This window comes from Alnus glutinosa, chromosome 4 (genome assembly GCF_958979055.1).
Source record: "Alnus glutinosa chromosome 4, dhAlnGlut1.1, whole genome shotgun sequence".
Taxonomy (NCBI): Eukaryota; Viridiplantae; Streptophyta; class Magnoliopsida; order Fagales; family Betulaceae; genus Alnus; species Alnus glutinosa.
Window position 1 is genome coordinate 13972838 of NC_084889.1, and position 16576 is coordinate 13989413.

The following is a 16576-nucleotide window of genomic DNA, read 5'->3' on the forward strand; positions in this document are numbered from 1 at the left end:
TCATTAAAATAAATTCTTTGGTTAGATTATCTATGCTCAAGGTTTTTTGGTAATTTTTTGGGCATGAGTCCTGTTAATTAGTTAAATAGAGAGGTGATATGCACGGGATGAGAAACCGTCTCCCAACAGGATCTTTTTAAGAAAAAAAGCAAATATAATAAAAAAGTGTCCTTTGATGTGATATCAAATGACATTTTTTTGATTATATTTGCTTTTTTTTATAAAAAATGGCCTGCAAGGGGACGATTTCCCGTCCCCTGCATCTCACCTCTCAGTTAAATAACGTAGCCCTCATAGGCCGGGAGTGTTAATTACATGCTATCTAAGCTTAATAATGTTTTAAATTTCTTGAAAATAAGGAACATCAACAAAATGGCACCATTTTGACAATCTTAAAAAAGAAAAAACAATAGTTACTTGAGGTTACAACACAAGATAAAACCTCAGGCTGAACGGGAAATGTATTAGCTATATGCTTGGCAATAGCCCCCCAAAATTTTTAAATTTCCGCTTAATTATATGTTTTTTTTTTTTTTATGAGATAGACCCTTCAAAAAGTATTCTCTTAAGTTTTCCCCCACACCTAAAATTCTAATTCGGCTCCTCAAGCCTCATCTTATACATATAGTCAAAAACGAGGGAGAGAGAGAGAGACAGAGAGAGAGAGAGAGAAGAAACAAAACATTCACCTTATTGATACAATGTTCTAATACAGATACTACACAAACTTTTCTTGATCACATTTATTGCTGCTTTTGCCAAACCTAACCTTGTGCACGGCTCAAAAGATAAGGGAAAAAGAGAAACAAGGGATATTTACAGGTCCTGGAATGGACTAACACACCTTTTAAGACTTCACATCCACATATCACATGCTAAAACTTACCTTATTAATTACCTAAAAATTTATCAACCTTAGCATTTCTCCCTCGTGACAAAAACTTCATGCAGATTGGTGGCTTAACCCCAGCCAGAGAAAGAATAGAAGCAGGCAAAGTCCATATCCCATCCCCACATATCAAACCAGAAGCTACTGCAGGCCCAAAAGCATCTGCCTTGGCCTTGTTTGTCTTCTCCCACACGAACAATATCAAGCTCCCAAGACACATGTCAATGGCGAAATATGATCCTAAATAGAAAGGTATTGCCATTGCCATTGGAAGTGGAATGAACCGCCCCCATCTCTTATCCACTAAATCTCTAATCAAATTTATCAGAACGGCCGCAGCGAAAAACCCAAAACAAAGCTTAAGGCAATTATCTGGTAGACTTGAGAAGCCCTCTAGCCCCAACAAAGCCATGTTCCGGTACACAACAGCATTAGGGGCAGGATATTGGCTTCCATGCCCCCCAACGTCAAAGGCCTTGTAAAAGAGCCAAAAGACACAAGGGGAAATCACACAACCCATTGCTGTGCCAATTACTTGGCTCAAAAACATGGACCGGGGTGAAGCTAGAGTTAAGTAGCCAGTCTTGAAATCCTGCACGAGATCAGAGGCTGTTGAGACAATGTTCATCATAATCCCACAAGCTGCTAGGCCTGCAAGAACTCCACCATGAGAGGCACCGGCCCATGCTCCAATTGTAAAGATGGCAAGCTTTCCATACGTGGATGCCAGGGACCAATCAGTGAGCCCACAACCATATGCATTGCAGAAAGCTAATGCGGGGGCAAATATGTAGATCACCAATACGTAATACCATTTGAGCTGGTGAAAGATATGTGGAAGAATAGCTGTAGATATGGCAGCAATAGCAACATAGCCTCCAATGGCAAACCATGCTGGAATTTGATCTTTGAGAAAGAGTTGGGTCCGGCGCTTGTCGTCATATGACACCTGAGAGCTCACTTGAGAGGAATGGCCTATAGTGGGGAGATCGGAGCTCACATGTTTGTACTTAAACTGATAAGACAAACCTATGATGGTTCGACCTAGAACCTTGAGGAAGTTGTATAGACCGTCACCTAGGATCATGGCTATGGCTATAAATACCTGAATAAAGGCTATAAATTAAGTTTTCGATAAACAGAAAAGCCCTCGTGGAGGATGAAAATAGAGACGTGTTATACTTCTTTCCCTGGTCTTTCTCCCATCCTTCTAATTTTCAAAATTACTATTGAATCTGTGGGGCTCAGGTAGGTCCCACACATGGACCTCACAGAACTAAAGGTAATTTTGAAAAGTGGATGGATGAGAGAATGACCTCATGAAAATATAAGGGCCGTATGGCTGTCTCAGTTAGTGGGAACTTACCCTATATCCTTGAATACCATGTAGATTGTTATCTGGCAGCTCTGCAGAATACCAGTCACCCTTTCTTTTTTCTATGAGAGGCCACATCAGACCCCAAGAAAGAATCCCTCCAAGAAGGACTGATATATTTACGATATAGGGACAAATCATTCCAACCCCAACATATGTTGCTGAGAAATCAAAATAGAATCTGCACAACAACCAAGATTTTGCATTAGCCACAACATCACTAAATGAGAACAAGCTAGCTAGGCTTAGTTGAAGCAAAATTTTTATCAAATGCAAATTCTTCTTTGCATAAAGTAGCTAGATTGAAATTTTATTAGAAGGAAAGTGAAGGGTAATTATATATATTTACTTGTATTTATATGCTTTGAGCCCTAATGACGGGAAGCTTAAAAATCCACAATCGTTTCCAGCAGTATAGAACCATTGGAAGAAACCCCATAAAAAGCTGAAGGTGAAAAACTTGCCCAACTCTCTCACCTGTTTACTGAAAAAGTAGAACAGAAAAGAACGATATTTTAAATTTTCATATGGTCACATTTATCTAGATACCATTTATTGATTTATTTTTCTTTCTAGTCACTAGAAACCATCAAGTGTCAGATACGTTACTTTGCTAGTTTGGCTCCTTGAGGAGTGTGGAAGCTGTTGATAAGAAGAGCGGTTGCAGTTCCACTTGGATATGTCAGTTTGAAGTCTATGACCATAATCTGACACCAAACACAAAATGCATCATTGGAAAAAAGAGTAATGATCCATTTCCTCCTCTAATTCTTCTCTCATCCTTCTATTTTCAAAATCACTATTGGATCGGTGGGGTCCATGTTGAGATACACAAGAACCCCACAGATCTAAAGGTAATTTTGAGAAGTATGAGAATGAAAGACGGACCACGTATAACACATCTCCAGTAGAAAACGAGCACTATGACCGGGTTTTCTTAACTTATTCTTTTCTTTAACTTTTATATGTGAATTTACTGGACATGAGAAATATGCTATTATACCTTTCGGAGGGGCACCACCGAGAAGAGTCCAAGAAAGCTGACAACAAGGAGAAAGCCGATCATCCATACCAATGACGGGTTTTTGAAATCAAGAGTATTTGATGATTGTTTGGCAATTTCTTCACTCATTCCAAAGAGATAACTTCCAAAGCCTCCTGTTAATAGAAATCAATTGAAAAGGCAATAAAGTAAGATAAAACCCGATAATCATGTAGAGCACATGATGATACACTTTCATGCCACTTGTTTTATGGCCACTCGGCAACACATGAATATTATTCACTAAAGATTTTTTTCTTTTTCTTTTTCTTTTCTATTCAATGCGAGGAAAGGGGGATATTGTTCACTAAGAATTTTTTGTTATTTATTTATTTAGTACACTATTATAACTATTATTATACAATTTTATGTCCTGACAATAAAAATCAACATTTTGAATGAATACTTTTGTTATGAAAACAATATAAGAGGAATAATGATTTTCACTATAACAGTCAACTAAATAGTTTACTCTTTTAATATTCCCTCAAATTTTTTAGTCAGCTAGGCAGTAGGCTCCACTGCCTCCGTTACTCCGTAGATTCCTGATAGAGCCCAACATGACAAGCAAAAAAAGTTTGCGAGAATAACAAGGTAACACACCCTTAATCCAGATTTTTAAATCAATACCTACGCAATCGATTAATAAATACTTCCAATATTACTTGTTCTAATGCTTTAAAATTTTGTAATAATTTCATAATCGTCATCATAAAAGCATGAAAAAGTACATTTAAATACATGCACCTCTGAAGGCACGAGAAAAAAAAAAAAAAGACGAGGAACGAGAGAGAGAGAGATGAGTGAAGGGCAGGCATACCACTGAAGGCGATGCCGGAGGAGGCGACAACGCAGGTCTGGATGACAGTGTTTTCCTGCCTGGTGAAGGGCTGCTTCAACAAGCCGGACTTCCCAAGCAACTTGGTCCAAGTACTGACGAAGAAGAACCCTAAGAGACCGGCGGAGACGTTGAGGGAAGGAATGATACCGGTCGTGAGGTTGAGCTTCATCACTATGAAGCAGAACAGTATGCTCAGCACAAAGCTCACCACGAAGGCTCTCACCGTCAGCTGCTTCCTCCACGACGGCACCTCTTGGTCCTCAAACAGCCTCTCCATCGACAACTCTCCCAAATCCTTGAGCTTCCGGTTGTCGTGGTTATGATTCCGATCATCTTCCGGATCGTAACCGTTCTCCACCTTGTCCTCCCCACTATTTTGTTTCATTTTTATTTTTTATTTTTTTTTTTTTTTCTCTCCAAGAAAATGGATTATGGAGTTGGAATCTTTGGGGAGTATGAAAATGTGGTCAGAACTTAGAATCTGTAGAATGAGAATAAATATCTTGGGGGTGCTTTAATACATCAATCGAGGCGTGAATGATAGAGGGATCGGAAAAGTCCGAACTCGTCCATTTGTTTAAACTTTTCTACTATCCCATTAGTAATATTCTTTTTAAACTATTAATTCTGTCAATTTATCGAAAAATGTCAATTTCTCATTTAATAACAAAAATTAAATAATATATGGAAAAAATTAAAAAAAAAAAAAGAAGATAAAAATAAAATAATACTATACTAGGAAGAGAATTCCTCATTTTACTTAAAATGTTCTAATTACAAAATTAAAATAATACTATAAAAATAATAAAGTGAAGTTGGGCATAATTTTGGGCATAATTTTGTGTTCACAATTTACTTATTTTTAGCAAATGAACTGAGTTTATAAAAGCTGGTTGTCAAATGAACTTGTTCATTTACAACCCTATATACGAAGGCGAAGTAGTGATCTAAATAACAGTGCGTTTGTGTTGGGCCAAGTAATAAACTAATCGCCTAATGGAAGCTATTGAAATATAAAATTAAATATGAGCAGAAATTAGGTGGATAGTTAATAGGAATTTGGGATCGCCCCATCACCTATAATTGAGAATTTTTGTTATTATCCTTGCCTTTCCTCTTTTGTACGGGATATCTAAGAGGAAGCTTTCCGTTCTAAACAGGGGCCTACTTGAACAAGGGCCCTCTCTTAACCCCTAAAGTGTTCCTTGCCCCTCTTTTTAACAGGGATTGTAAAGAATCCCTATTTGTTAGTACGAGCTTAAATCCACTTTGGAAAGTGTTTAATAGGCCATATTTTGATGGTATTAATTCAATAATATTGTATTACAATAATTTTTTTTAAGTAGATAAGGTATGCCTTAATAAGAAAAACATGGGTGTGTCCTCCCCTTTTTGTCATTTCTCTCTTAAAAAAAAAAAAGTGAGTTACATCACTTTTTTTTTCTTATTACCAACCAACTTTATTCAATAATCACTTCTTATTACTATTAAAAAAAAAAAATCATAACAAAACTCTTTCCTAAACAAACTTAGATATTTATGATATTACATTATTTATGATATTACATTGCGCGATAGTTCCTAAACGACGAACACATGCAAAAGAGATAAGATTTAAGACTTTGCCGAACTAGTCATAGAAAATGATTTCATACTTAAGTCCAACTCCCTTTTTTTTTAAAAAAAATAAAAAATAAAAATAAAAATTACCACGTGGACAAAGGTGTGATCAAACCGATGATGATATAGGTGATATGATGGGTCATGCGTGTGGACGTTATTCCAAAGTGTTCGAAATATATGACAACAAAAAGAGAAAGCGCGTGAGTCAAGCCTAAACATTATTGCTTTCACACTTTAGATTAATAAATGATCATAGATATATGTCAATTGTCATGCATCTTCCGTGCAATACCCGGTAAAACTTCTTAAGTAACGGTCATCAATCATGAATTATGCAACTCTCAAACTAGTTTGAATGTTCTCCAACAAAATTTTTCTATTTCAAAGATAATATGCAAAAATATTACATTTACCGATTTAATATTTAAGCCGGAGTATTAAAGAGCGGCTACTTTCTTGAACTCTCAATGTGTTCTCACGATGTCGCTCTCTATGTTCTTCGGTCACCCCCACAAAAGGCCGAATAGAGGTGTCTTTCTCTTTTATATAGATGTGGTTGAGGGAAAGAGTTTACGTCGCTGGTGCATGTAATTCCAAAACCAATTGGAAAATGCTGGAATAATTCCAAAACCAATTGGAAATAGAAAAAGACATTTGGGCAAGTTGACTTGATGTATTTCAAGTCCACGCGGGATACTTCTAATAGATTGTAGCCATAAAATGTGTTGGAACTTTGGCTAATAAGGCCTGACCGAGCAATCAGTGAGTTGGCTTGACTGAAAGATTGATATGGACAAAAGAGTGGAAAATCCATAGAAATAAATACCCCCAATTAACACATGAGGCTAGGGGTGCCATGAGCGGATCAAATACTCTCAAAAAATTAAGAAATAAAAAGGAAAAAAGAAAATCTGATGTTTGAAAATTAGATATGAATAAAGATAGTTAATTATAGATGACTCGAGCGAAAATAGAAATGCATGCTTGCAAGTTGACAAGTGGGTTCGAATTTTGTTATGGGAATTTTCACCCAAATTTTATATCCTTTCGTTCACTTGATGTTAATATTTCTATTATATTTTATCTTTAGGAGAGGTTATACATCTCCAATTTTATAAATATTTACTTTCTTTTTTTCTTTTTTCTATTTTTTTCTTTTTAAGATGCAAAATTTGATCTGTCTATCTTCAAATTTCCTCCTTCAGTATAAAAAAATTAATGATTGTACACCACACCAAACCAAAAAATTAATGATTAAGATTCTCTTAAATTATTTGCTTGAATTTGAGAGAATTTAGGTAACTAATCGTGAGAGACCACTTATAGGACCCACCTGACAAAAAATTCTCTCAAAATGGAACAAATAATTTAAAAGGATTCTAATTCTTAAAAGCTTGTGATTTTGACACAAACTTCAATCATCGAATAAGTAGAAATTAGAATTTAAGTGGCGCCCAGCCTGTAATTTTAATAAATTATTTTATACTTAATAATATATTAAAAAAATATTTTCAAAAAAGGAAAACTTTTTAGAACAGCAAATTCTTAAAAGTGCCTACTTTCCCAAATGATTTGGGATGGAATCATGCGAGTATTGCGGCCAGTCTTTAAATTGCAAGTGAGTAGGCAACATGAATAATCTTTTGCACTTTTTTTTTTTTTTAAAAAAAAAAAACTTAGGATGAAATGAGAAAGGTTGTTGATCATCTAGAAGATACCAAATTTAGAATTTGTGATCCTCTGATGCTTCAGCCAACCGTTTGAATTTTTTTCAATAATTAAGCTTTGATGTTCTATCCAGTTTAAGTTAATCTTTTCCCTTAAAAAGTCCATAATTCCTTTTATCTCTACTCTTTTTGTTGGTCAGTTTTTCAGAAGCTTCTTCTGGGGAAGATTCTGTTGAAAGTGATGCAGATGTATCAGAACTGAAGGAGATCGAATAAAAGAAAGTTGTGGGAGTTGATTCTTCAACCACAAAATACACTAGGGGAAATATCCTGATTATGTTGTCTTGATTAATAACTGTTTCATAAGTTACTTTTTCAGTGAACATCTCTGCATGCGAGCCATACTGGAACATTAGAGCTTTATTTTTATATTTATTTGTTTTTTGGATAAGTCTTATATTTCATTATGCCAATGTTCCTTTTCATCAGCAGTATGTTTATTACCTTAAATTGTAAACGCAAACCGAAAGTCTTGGCTACGTAGCCCTTGACATTGACAATAAGGATGCTGTAGTAAGGACTCTGTTTCCTGAAAAGAATGAAGAGCCTGCTATGTCCGTGTCCAAGTCAAAGAGACTCTCTCACACTGCCACAACAGTAACCACAGATATCTATAAAAAAAAAAACAGTAACCACAGATAAGAAAAGATCTTCGAGTCATAATGGTTCACTTGTTCAGACTACTATATTCACATTGTTTAAGAAAGTGGAGGAGAAGGTAAGGTTTTAATAATTTGTTTGGTAGAATAAGAGTACGAAGTAGTTTACTGAATAACATTGTTTCATTTTTCTTCCTTTAAAACAGTTTTTGTTGTGAAAGGAACTGAGGGATTCCTTATTTGTTATGAGAAATTTCTTATTTGATGTCTCTCTCTCGTCGTCACGTGTAGGTGCATTCTGTGGTTTTCATCCTATTGTGTTACTTTCAGACACCGGTGTTCTTTGCAGTTCTCGTTTGTTTGGTATTCTGTATGGGATTCTTGAATTGGTTTTGTTAGAATATAAATTAAATGATTAAATTAACTATTGTGGAGGTGTTGGTCCAAGGAGTAGAGTTGAAGGAATTTGTTAAATCATTGAGGGTGGGGAGAAAGGAGTTTATAGCACAGGCACGACTGGTATTTGGCATTAGTGGAATATAGGGGTGATGGACCAAGAGGTTTTGTTGCATCCCGGAGGGTTGCGAAGGGAGGGGTTGGAGAAGTTGTACTGCCAAGCTGCTAAAGGTGGTTGATTTTCTCAAGCTGTCCTTCAGCGAGGGAAGCAGAGCATTGCCTTCACGACATTCTCTCGGCGACTTGGGTGGCTCTTCAGTGGCAGTGGGCAAGGCTTGGGTGGAAGTTTCTAACAGAAGGTCTTATTTGGAGGTTTTGGGTAGGGCGGGGTAGACGCAGAAAAGGGCCACGACAATGGGGGGCAAAGTGGGTTATGGCCAAAAAGCTCCATCTTGTTTGAAAGATTCCACTGCTGCTGCCTATTGAATGTCTTATATATGTGTAAACATTTTAAAATATTTCGGTGCGTGCTTTGGAGGAAGACTACGTAGTCCTTCAAGTGAGGCACAAAAGTAGCATTAAAACCCTATACCTAGTAAATGAAAGTGGTAAGATTCCACTGAGATGTTTAAAATGCCTGAAGCTGTACAGATATAACCCCTTGTTTCCCTAAGAAACTGGTCTCACCATCTAATGAACAGTGCAAACAAATAGTGAACTGGGAATTTTTCCAGATTTAAATATAGTTTCTTATGCTAGTGTTTCCTACTTAATTGCATACCTGACATGATGCAACTACGTACCTGAGTGACGACTGTCGTCACCTTGCATACTTGACATGATTCTCAGTATTAACATTAAAGAGATACTCACCCAAACCATAAGGCATTGACATTTAGATGGTATAATAATTCGAAGCATTTGAAGTCTCAGGAAAAAAATCAACTAAGCGGTCAATTGCCTCAACATTTATGCGATGGAGGTGCTTTGCAAGGACTGGTTGCATTTTCTAACAATCTAAGCAGGGAACTGCTGAAATGGGTTGGAAATTTTGTACTAGTTGTGCACGGTTCAGTGTCACGAAAACAACTTCTCAGGTGAGCAAGCTTTATGTTAACTGACAACTCGTTTTCGGGCGAGCTTCCAAGTAAGTTTGCTTGGAAGTTGTCAAGGCTGGCCGGATATCGGAAACAACAAATTTTCAGGTAAATTCCTGTTGGAGTTGCTTCCTGGGTGAACTTGGTCTTCTTTGAGGCAAGCAACAATCTGCTCTTGGGGAAAATTTCAGTGGAATTAACAAGTCTTCCTTGTCTTAATTCTCTTTTGGTGGATTGTAATCAACTTTCTGGCGAACTTCCATAAGAGATCATGTCATGGAAATTGTTGACTAATTTGAACCTCTCAGGAAATAAGCTTTCTGGCCAAATCCCAACCGTGGTTGGGTCTTTGCCCCCCAAATTCTCCCTCCCTCCCTCCTTAGTTGTTTGCATGCATGAATACAAGTTGTTAATTCCTTTTCTAGAGAAAGCGGGATAATGGGGTTGTTTTTGGTAGTTCTGAGTGTTATTGTGGATGGTGTTCAAGGCAGGATTATACAGCTGCCAGCCTGCCATGCTATCAGGGCCTCTCTGCCTACAAGTTCTATGGGTCTTCATTTTTCACAGTTTAATATAAGAAATTGGAATTGCATATAAAGTTGATTGTCTTGGTATTATGATGAAGAGGGGGATGATCATCTTTTTGTTTTAATGCTTGATTTACGGCTGGCAATCTGGGTTGGGTTCTAGTCGACCCGCTTAACACATTAAGGATTAACTCAAACACGACCAGTTTACTTAGACGGGTCAAACCCTTTAACTCTGATACAACCCGCGAGTGACTCGGCACGACCTGTTTGACTCAAAAGCGACATGTTTAATCTGTTTGGCTTAATCCAACATGACTTGTTCGACCCAAACTAAATAATTTTAAATAACCAATAACAAAACTAAATTGAAAAAAAATTCCAAATTGAATTTTTTATTTAATTATTTAATCGTATTTTTAATTTAATTTAAAAATACAATTAAATAATTAAATTAAAATTTTATTTAAATGAAAAATTCAATTTGGAAATTTTTTTTAAAAAAATAACCGGTTTGACACGTGTATTGTAAATACACGTGGCTACTTGGACGCGTGTAAGAAATACACGCGGCCATATACAAAACTTACTAAAATTTGTTTTTATCAATATATATTTGATAAAAACAATTGGCCACGTGTATTAAATACACACGGCCAACTGGCCGCGTGTAAAAAATACACGCGGCCAACTGGCCGCATGTAAAAATAGACGCGGCCAACTGGCCGCGTGTAAAAAATACACGCAGCCAATTGGCCGCGTGTATAAATTACACGTGTCCAGTTGGCCGCGTGTAATTAATTACACGCGGCCAACTGTGATGCGCCCCCTTCTAGCCACGTGTACTGTATACACATGGCTAATTGGACGCGTGTCTACAGTAACAGGTACCGTAGACACGTGGCCAATTGTAGAATTTTTTGTAGTGATAAATTCAGACCAAATGAGGGAATAAGGCAAGCTAACACGTGTCCATTTGAAGAACTAACGTTGTTTATGGTTATGGGCTTGGTTTCACTCCTGTTTAAGTAATGTTGCAAGAACATAATTGGAGTACTTATCGGAAGATGTAATATATTGTCACTTTAAGACATAAATTCTTGACTATTTTTGTTCATGTTGTAATTTTTACTATGATTATTTTTTTTTTTTTATTTATTTATTTTTTTTTTAGAAAAAAAAAACCCTAAAGCTAGCTAAGGGCAACGTCATCAAGAGTTGTGTCTTGAGATGGCAAAAAATCATTTCTCTTATTTGAATTATGTTTCTTCATTAAAATAAATTCTTTGGTTAGATTATCTATGCTCAAGGTTTTTTGGTAATTTTTTGGGCATGAGTCCTGTTAATTAGTTAAATAGAGAGGTGATATGCACGGGATGAGAAACCGTCTCCCAACAGGATCTTTTTAAGAAAAAAAGCAAATATAATAAAAAAGTGTCCTTTGATGTGATATCAAATGACATTTTTTTGATTATATTTGCTTTTTTTTATAAAAAATGGCCTGCAAGGGGACGATTTCCCGACCCCTGCATCTCACCTCTCAGTTAAATAACGTAGCCCTCATAGGCCGGGAGTGTTAATTACATGCTATCTAAGCTTAATAATGTTTTAAATTTCTTGAAAATAAGGAACATCAACAAAATGGCACCATTTTGACAATCTTAAAAAAGAAAAAACAATAGTTACTTGAGGTTACAACACAAGATAAAACCTCAGGCTGAACGGGAAATGTATTAGCTATATGCTTGGCAATAGCCCCCCAAAATTTTTAAATTTCCGCTTAATTATATGTTTTTTTTTTTTTTATGAGATAGACCCTTCAAAAAGTATTCTCTTAAGTTTTCCCCCACACCTAAAATTCTAATTCGGCTCCTCAAGCCTCATCTTATACATATAGTCAAAAACGAGGGAGAGAGAGAGAGACAGAGAGAGAGAGAGAGAAGAAACAAAACATTCACCTTATTGATACAATGTTCTAATACAGATACTACACAAACTTTTCTTGATCACATTTATTGCTGCTTTTGCCAAACCTAACCTTGTGCACGGCTCAAAAGATAAGGGAAAAAGAGAAACAAGGGATATTTACAGGTCCTGGAATGGACTAACACACCTTTTAAGACTTCACATCCACATATCACATGCTAAAACTTACCTTATTAATTACCTAAAAATTTATCAACCTTAGCATTTCTCCCTCGTGACAAAAACTTCATGCAGATTGGTGGCTTAACCCCAGCCAGAGAAAGAATAGAAGCAGGCAAAGTCCATATCCCATCCCCACATATCAAACCAGAAGCTACTGCAGGCCCAAAAGCATCTGCCTTGGCCTTGTTTGTCTTCTCCCACACGAACAATATCAAGCTCCCAAGACACATGTCAATGGCGAAATATGATCCTAAATAGAAAGGTATTGCCATTGCCATTGGAAGTGGAATGAACCGCCCCCATCTCTTATCCACTAAATCTCTAATCAAATTTATCAGAACGGCCGCAGCGAAAAACCCAAAACAAAGCTTAAGGCAATTATCTGGTAGACTTGAGAAGCCCTCTAGCCCCAACAAAGCCATGTTCCGGTACACAACAGCATTAGGGGCAGGATATTGGCTTCCATGCCCCCCAACGTCAAAGGCCTTGTAAAAGAGCCAAAAGACACAAGGGGAAATCACACAACCCATTGCTGTGCCAATTACTTGGCTCAAAAACATGGACCGAGGTGAAGCTAGAGTTAAGTAGCCAGTCTTGAAATCCTGCACGAGATCAGAGGCTGTTGAGACAATGTTCATCATAATCCCACAAGCTGCTAGGCCTGCAAGAACTCCACCATGAGAGGCACCGGCCCATGCTCCAATTGTAAAGATGGCAAGCTTTCCATACGTGGATGCCAGGGACCAATCAGTGAGCCCACAACCATATGCATTGCAGAAAGCTAATGCGGGGGCAAATATGTAGATCACCAATACGTAATACCATTTGAGCTGGTGAAAGATATGTGGAAGAATAGCTGTAGATATGGCAGCAATAGCAACATAGCCTCCAATGGCAAACCATGCTGGAATTTGATCTTTGAGAAAGAGTTGGGTCCGGCGCTTGTCGTCATATGACACCTGAGAGCTCACTTGAGAGGAATGGCCTATAGTGGGGAGATCGGAGCTCACATGTTTGTACTTAAACTGATAAGACAAACCTATGATGGTTCGACCTAGAACCTTGAGGAAGTTGTATAGACCGTCACCTAGGATCATGGCTATGGCTATAAATACCTGAATAAAGGCTATAAATTAAGTTTTCGATAAACAGAAAAGCCCTCGTGGAGGATGAAAATAGAGACGTGTTATACTTCTTTCCCTGGTCTTTCTCCCATCCTTCTAATTTTCAAAATTACTATTGAATCTGTGGGGCTCAGGTAGGTCCCACACATGGACCTCACAGAACTAAAGGTAATTTTGAAAAGTGGATGGATGAGAGAATGACCTCATGAAAATATAAGGGCCGTATGGCTGTCTCAGTTAGTGGGAACTTACCCTATATCCTTGAATACCATGTAGATTGTTATCTGGCAGCTCTGCAGAATACCAGTCACCCTTTCTTTTTTCTATGAGAGGCCACATCAGACCCCAAGAAAGAATCCCTCCAAGAAGGACTGATATATTTACGATATAGGGACAAATCATTCCAACCCCAACATATGTTGCTGAGAAATCAAAATAGAATCTGCACAACAACCAAGATTTTGCATTAGCCACAACATCACTAAATGAGAACAAGCTAGCTAGGCTTAGTTGAAGCAAAATTTTTATCAAATGCAAATTCTTCTTTGCATAAAGTAGCTAGATTGAAATTTTATTAGAAGGAAAGTGAAGGGTAATTATATATATTTACTTGTATTTATATGCTTTGAGCCCTAATGACGGGAAGCTTAAAAATCCACAATCGTTTCCAGCAGTATAGAACCATTGGAAGAAACCCCATAAAAAGCTGAAGGTGAAAAACTTGCCCAACTCTCTCACCTGTTTACTGAAAAAGTAGAACAGAAAAGAACGATATTTTAAATTTTCATATGGTCACATTTATCTAGATACCATTTATTGATTTATTTTTCTTTCTAGTCACTAGAAACCATCAAGTGTCAGATACGTTACTTTGCTAGTTTGGCTCCTTGAGGAGTGTGGAAGCTGTTGATAAGAAGAGCGGTTGCAGTTCCACTTGGATATGTCAGTTTGAAGTCTATGACCATAATCTGACACCAAACACAAAATGCATCATTGGAAAAAAGAGTAATGATCCATTTCCTCCTCTAATTCTTCTCTCATCCTTCTATTTTCAAAATCACTATTGGATCGGTGGGGTCCATGTTGAGATACACAAGAACCCCACAGATCTAAAGGTAATTTTGAGAAGTATGAGAATGAAAGACGGACCACGTATAACACATCTCCAGTAGAAAACGAGCACTATGACCGGGTTTTCTTAACTTATTCTTTTCTTTAACTTTTATATGTGAATTTACTGGACATGAGAAATATGCTATTATACCTTTCGGAGGGGCACCACCGAGAAGAGTCCAAGAAAGCTGACAACAAGGAGAAAGCCGATCATCCATACCAATGACGGGTTTTTGAAATCAAGAGTATTTGATGATTGTTTGGCAATTTCTTCACTCATTCCAAAGAGATAACTTCCAAAGCCTCCTGTTAATAGAAATCAATTGAAAAGGCAATAAAGTAAGATAAAACCCGATAATCATGCAGAGCACATGATGATACACTTTCATGCCACTTGTTTTATGGCCACTCGGCAACACATGAATATTATTCACTAAAGATTTTTTTCTTTTTCTTTTTCTTTTCTATTCAATGCGAGGAAAGGGGGATATTGTTCACTAAGAATTTTTTGTTATTTATTTATTTAGTACACTATTATAACTATTATTATACAATTTTATGTCCTGACAATAAAAATCAACATTTTGAATGAATACTTTTGTTATGAAAACAATATAAGAGGAATAATGATTTTCACTATAACAGTCAACTAAATAGTTTACTCTTTTAATATTCCCTCAAATTTTTTAGTCAGCTAGGCAGTAGGCTCCACTGCCTCCGTTACTCCGTAGATTCCTGATAGAGCCCAACATGACAAGCAAAAAAAGTTTGCGAGAATAACAAGGTAACACACCCTTAATCCAGATTTTTAAATCAATACCTACGCAATCGATTAATAAATACTTCCAATATTACTTGTTCTAATGCTTTAAAATTTTGTAATAATTTCATAATCGTCATCATAAAAGCATGAAAAAGTACATTTAAATACATGCACCTCTGAAGGCACGAGAAAAAAAAAAAAAAGACGAGGAACGAGAGAGAGAGAGATGAGTGAAGGGCAGGCATACCACTGAAGGCGATGCCGGAGGAGGCGACAACGCAGGTCTGGATGACAGTGTTTTCCTGCCTGGTGAAGGGCTGCTTCAACAAGCCGGACTTCCCAAGCAACTTGGTCCAAGTACTGACGAAGAAGAACCCTAAGAGACCGGCGGAGACGTTGAGGGAAGGAATGATACCGGTCGTGAGGTTGAGCTTCATCACTATGAAGCAGAACAGTATGCTCAGCACAAAGCTCACCACGAAGGCTCTCACCGTCAGCTGCTTCCTCCACGACGGCACCTCTTGGTCCTCAAACAGCCTCTCCATCGACAACTCTCCCAAATCCTTGAGCTTCCGGTTGTCGTGGTTATGATTCCGATCATCTTCCGGATCGTAACCGTTCTCCACCTTGTCCTCCCCACTATTTTGTTTCATTTTTTTTTTTTTTTTTTTTTTTTTTCTCTCCAAGAAAATGGATTATGGAGTTGGAATCTTTGGGGAGTATGAAAATGTGGTCAGAACTTAGAATCTGTAGAATGAGAATAAATATCTTGGGGGTGCTTTAATACATCAATCGAGGCGTGAATGATAGAGGGATCGGAAAAGTCCGAACTCGTCCATTTGTTTAAACTTTTCTACTATCCCATTAGTAATATTCTTTTTAAACTATTAATTCTGTCAATTTATCGAAAAATGTCAATTTCTCATTTAATAACAAAAATTAAATAATATATGGAAAAAATTAAAAAAAAAAAAAAGATAAAAATAAAATAATACTATACTAGGAAGAGAATTCCTCATTTTACTTAAAATGTTCTAATTACAAAATTAAAATAATACTATAAAAATAATAAAGTGAAGTTGTACGAGTCGAGTCGAGCCGAGTTTATACAAGTATAACTCGTTTAATAATTGGGCATAATTTTGTGTTCACGATTTGCTTATTTTTAGTAAATGAACTGAGTTTATAAAAGCTGGTTGTCGGACTTGTTCATTTACAGCCCTATATACGAAGGCGAAGTAGTGATCTAAATAACAGTGCATTTGTGTTGGGCCAAGTAATAAACTAATCACGTAATGGAAGCTATTGAAAT

General features: G+C 36.9%; 3 protein-coding genes across 6 annotated transcripts in view; 1 reads left to right on the plus strand and 2 right to left on the minus strand.

The window, feature by feature from the left end:
- Window positions 1-16576, plus strand: part of LOC133865849 (DNA-binding protein RHL1) — a 79174-nt gene that overhangs the window by 57899 nt on the left and 4699 nt on the right. The window lies entirely within an intron of this gene.
- Window positions 669-4547, minus strand: LOC133866797 (probable metal-nicotianamine transporter YSL7). Of its 2 annotated transcripts, XM_062303443.1 has the most exons (6): window positions 4127-4547; window positions 3268-3422; window positions 2874-2971; window positions 2614-2748; window positions 2256-2445; window positions 669-1994 (listed from the first exon to the last, which is right to left on the minus strand). In XM_062303443.1, the coding sequence occupies exons 1-6, from the start codon at window positions 4530-4532 to the stop codon at window positions 891-893; spliced, it is 2088 nt and encodes a 695-aa protein (XP_062159427.1). In that variant the 5' UTR covers window positions 4533-4547; the 3' UTR covers window positions 669-890. The 2 variants fall into 2 exon arrangements, with proteins under 2 accessions (XP_062159427.1, XP_062159428.1); XM_062303444.1 differs by lacking the exons at window positions 2874-2971; window positions 4127-4547 and having other exon boundaries at window positions 3268-3383.
- LOC133865846 (probable metal-nicotianamine transporter YSL7) lies at window positions 12054-16074 on the minus strand. Of its 2 annotated transcripts, XM_062302340.1 has the most exons (6): window positions 15512-16074; window positions 14653-14807; window positions 14259-14356; window positions 13999-14133; window positions 13641-13830; window positions 12054-13379 (listed from the first exon to the last, which is right to left on the minus strand). In XM_062302340.1, exons 1-6 carry the CDS (start codon window positions 15915-15917, stop codon window positions 12276-12278), a joined length of 2088 nt encoding a protein of 695 aa, XP_062158324.1. In that variant the 5' UTR covers window positions 15918-16074; the 3' UTR covers window positions 12054-12275. The 2 variants fall into 2 exon arrangements, with proteins under 2 accessions (XP_062158324.1, XP_062158325.1); XM_062302341.1 differs by lacking the exons at window positions 14259-14356; window positions 15512-16074 and having other exon boundaries at window positions 14653-14771.

What these genes read in the sequence shown, in the direction of transcription:
- LOC133865846 (XM_062302340.1), bottom strand. Translation starts at nt 15,917, where the DNA reads ATGAAACAAAATAGTGGGGAGGACAAGGTGGAGAACGGTTACGATCCG. An exon ending in CTCCGGCATCGCCTTCAGTG is followed by an intron (nt 14,808 to 15,511) that starts GTATGCCTGCCC and finishes TTCTATTAACAG; the next exon opens with GAGGCTTTGGAAGTTATCTC. An exon ending in CGGTGGTGCCCCTCCGAAAG is followed by an intron (nt 14,357 to 14,652) that starts GTATAATAGCAT and finishes GTTTGGTGTCAG; the next exon opens with ATTATGGTCATAGACTTCAA.
- LOC133866797 (XM_062303443.1), bottom strand. Translation starts at nt 4,532, where the DNA reads ATGAAACAAAATAGTGGGGAGGACAAGGTGGAGAACGGTTACGATCCG. An exon ending in CTCCGGCATCGCCTTCAGTG is followed by an intron (nt 3,423 to 4,126) that starts GTATGCCTGCCC and finishes TTCTATTAACAG; the next exon opens with GAGGCTTTGGAAGTTATCTC. An exon ending in CTCAAAGCATATAAATACAA is followed by an intron (nt 2,446 to 2,613) that starts GTAAATATATAT and finishes GTTGTTGTGCAG; the next exon opens with ATTCTATTTTGATTTCTCAG.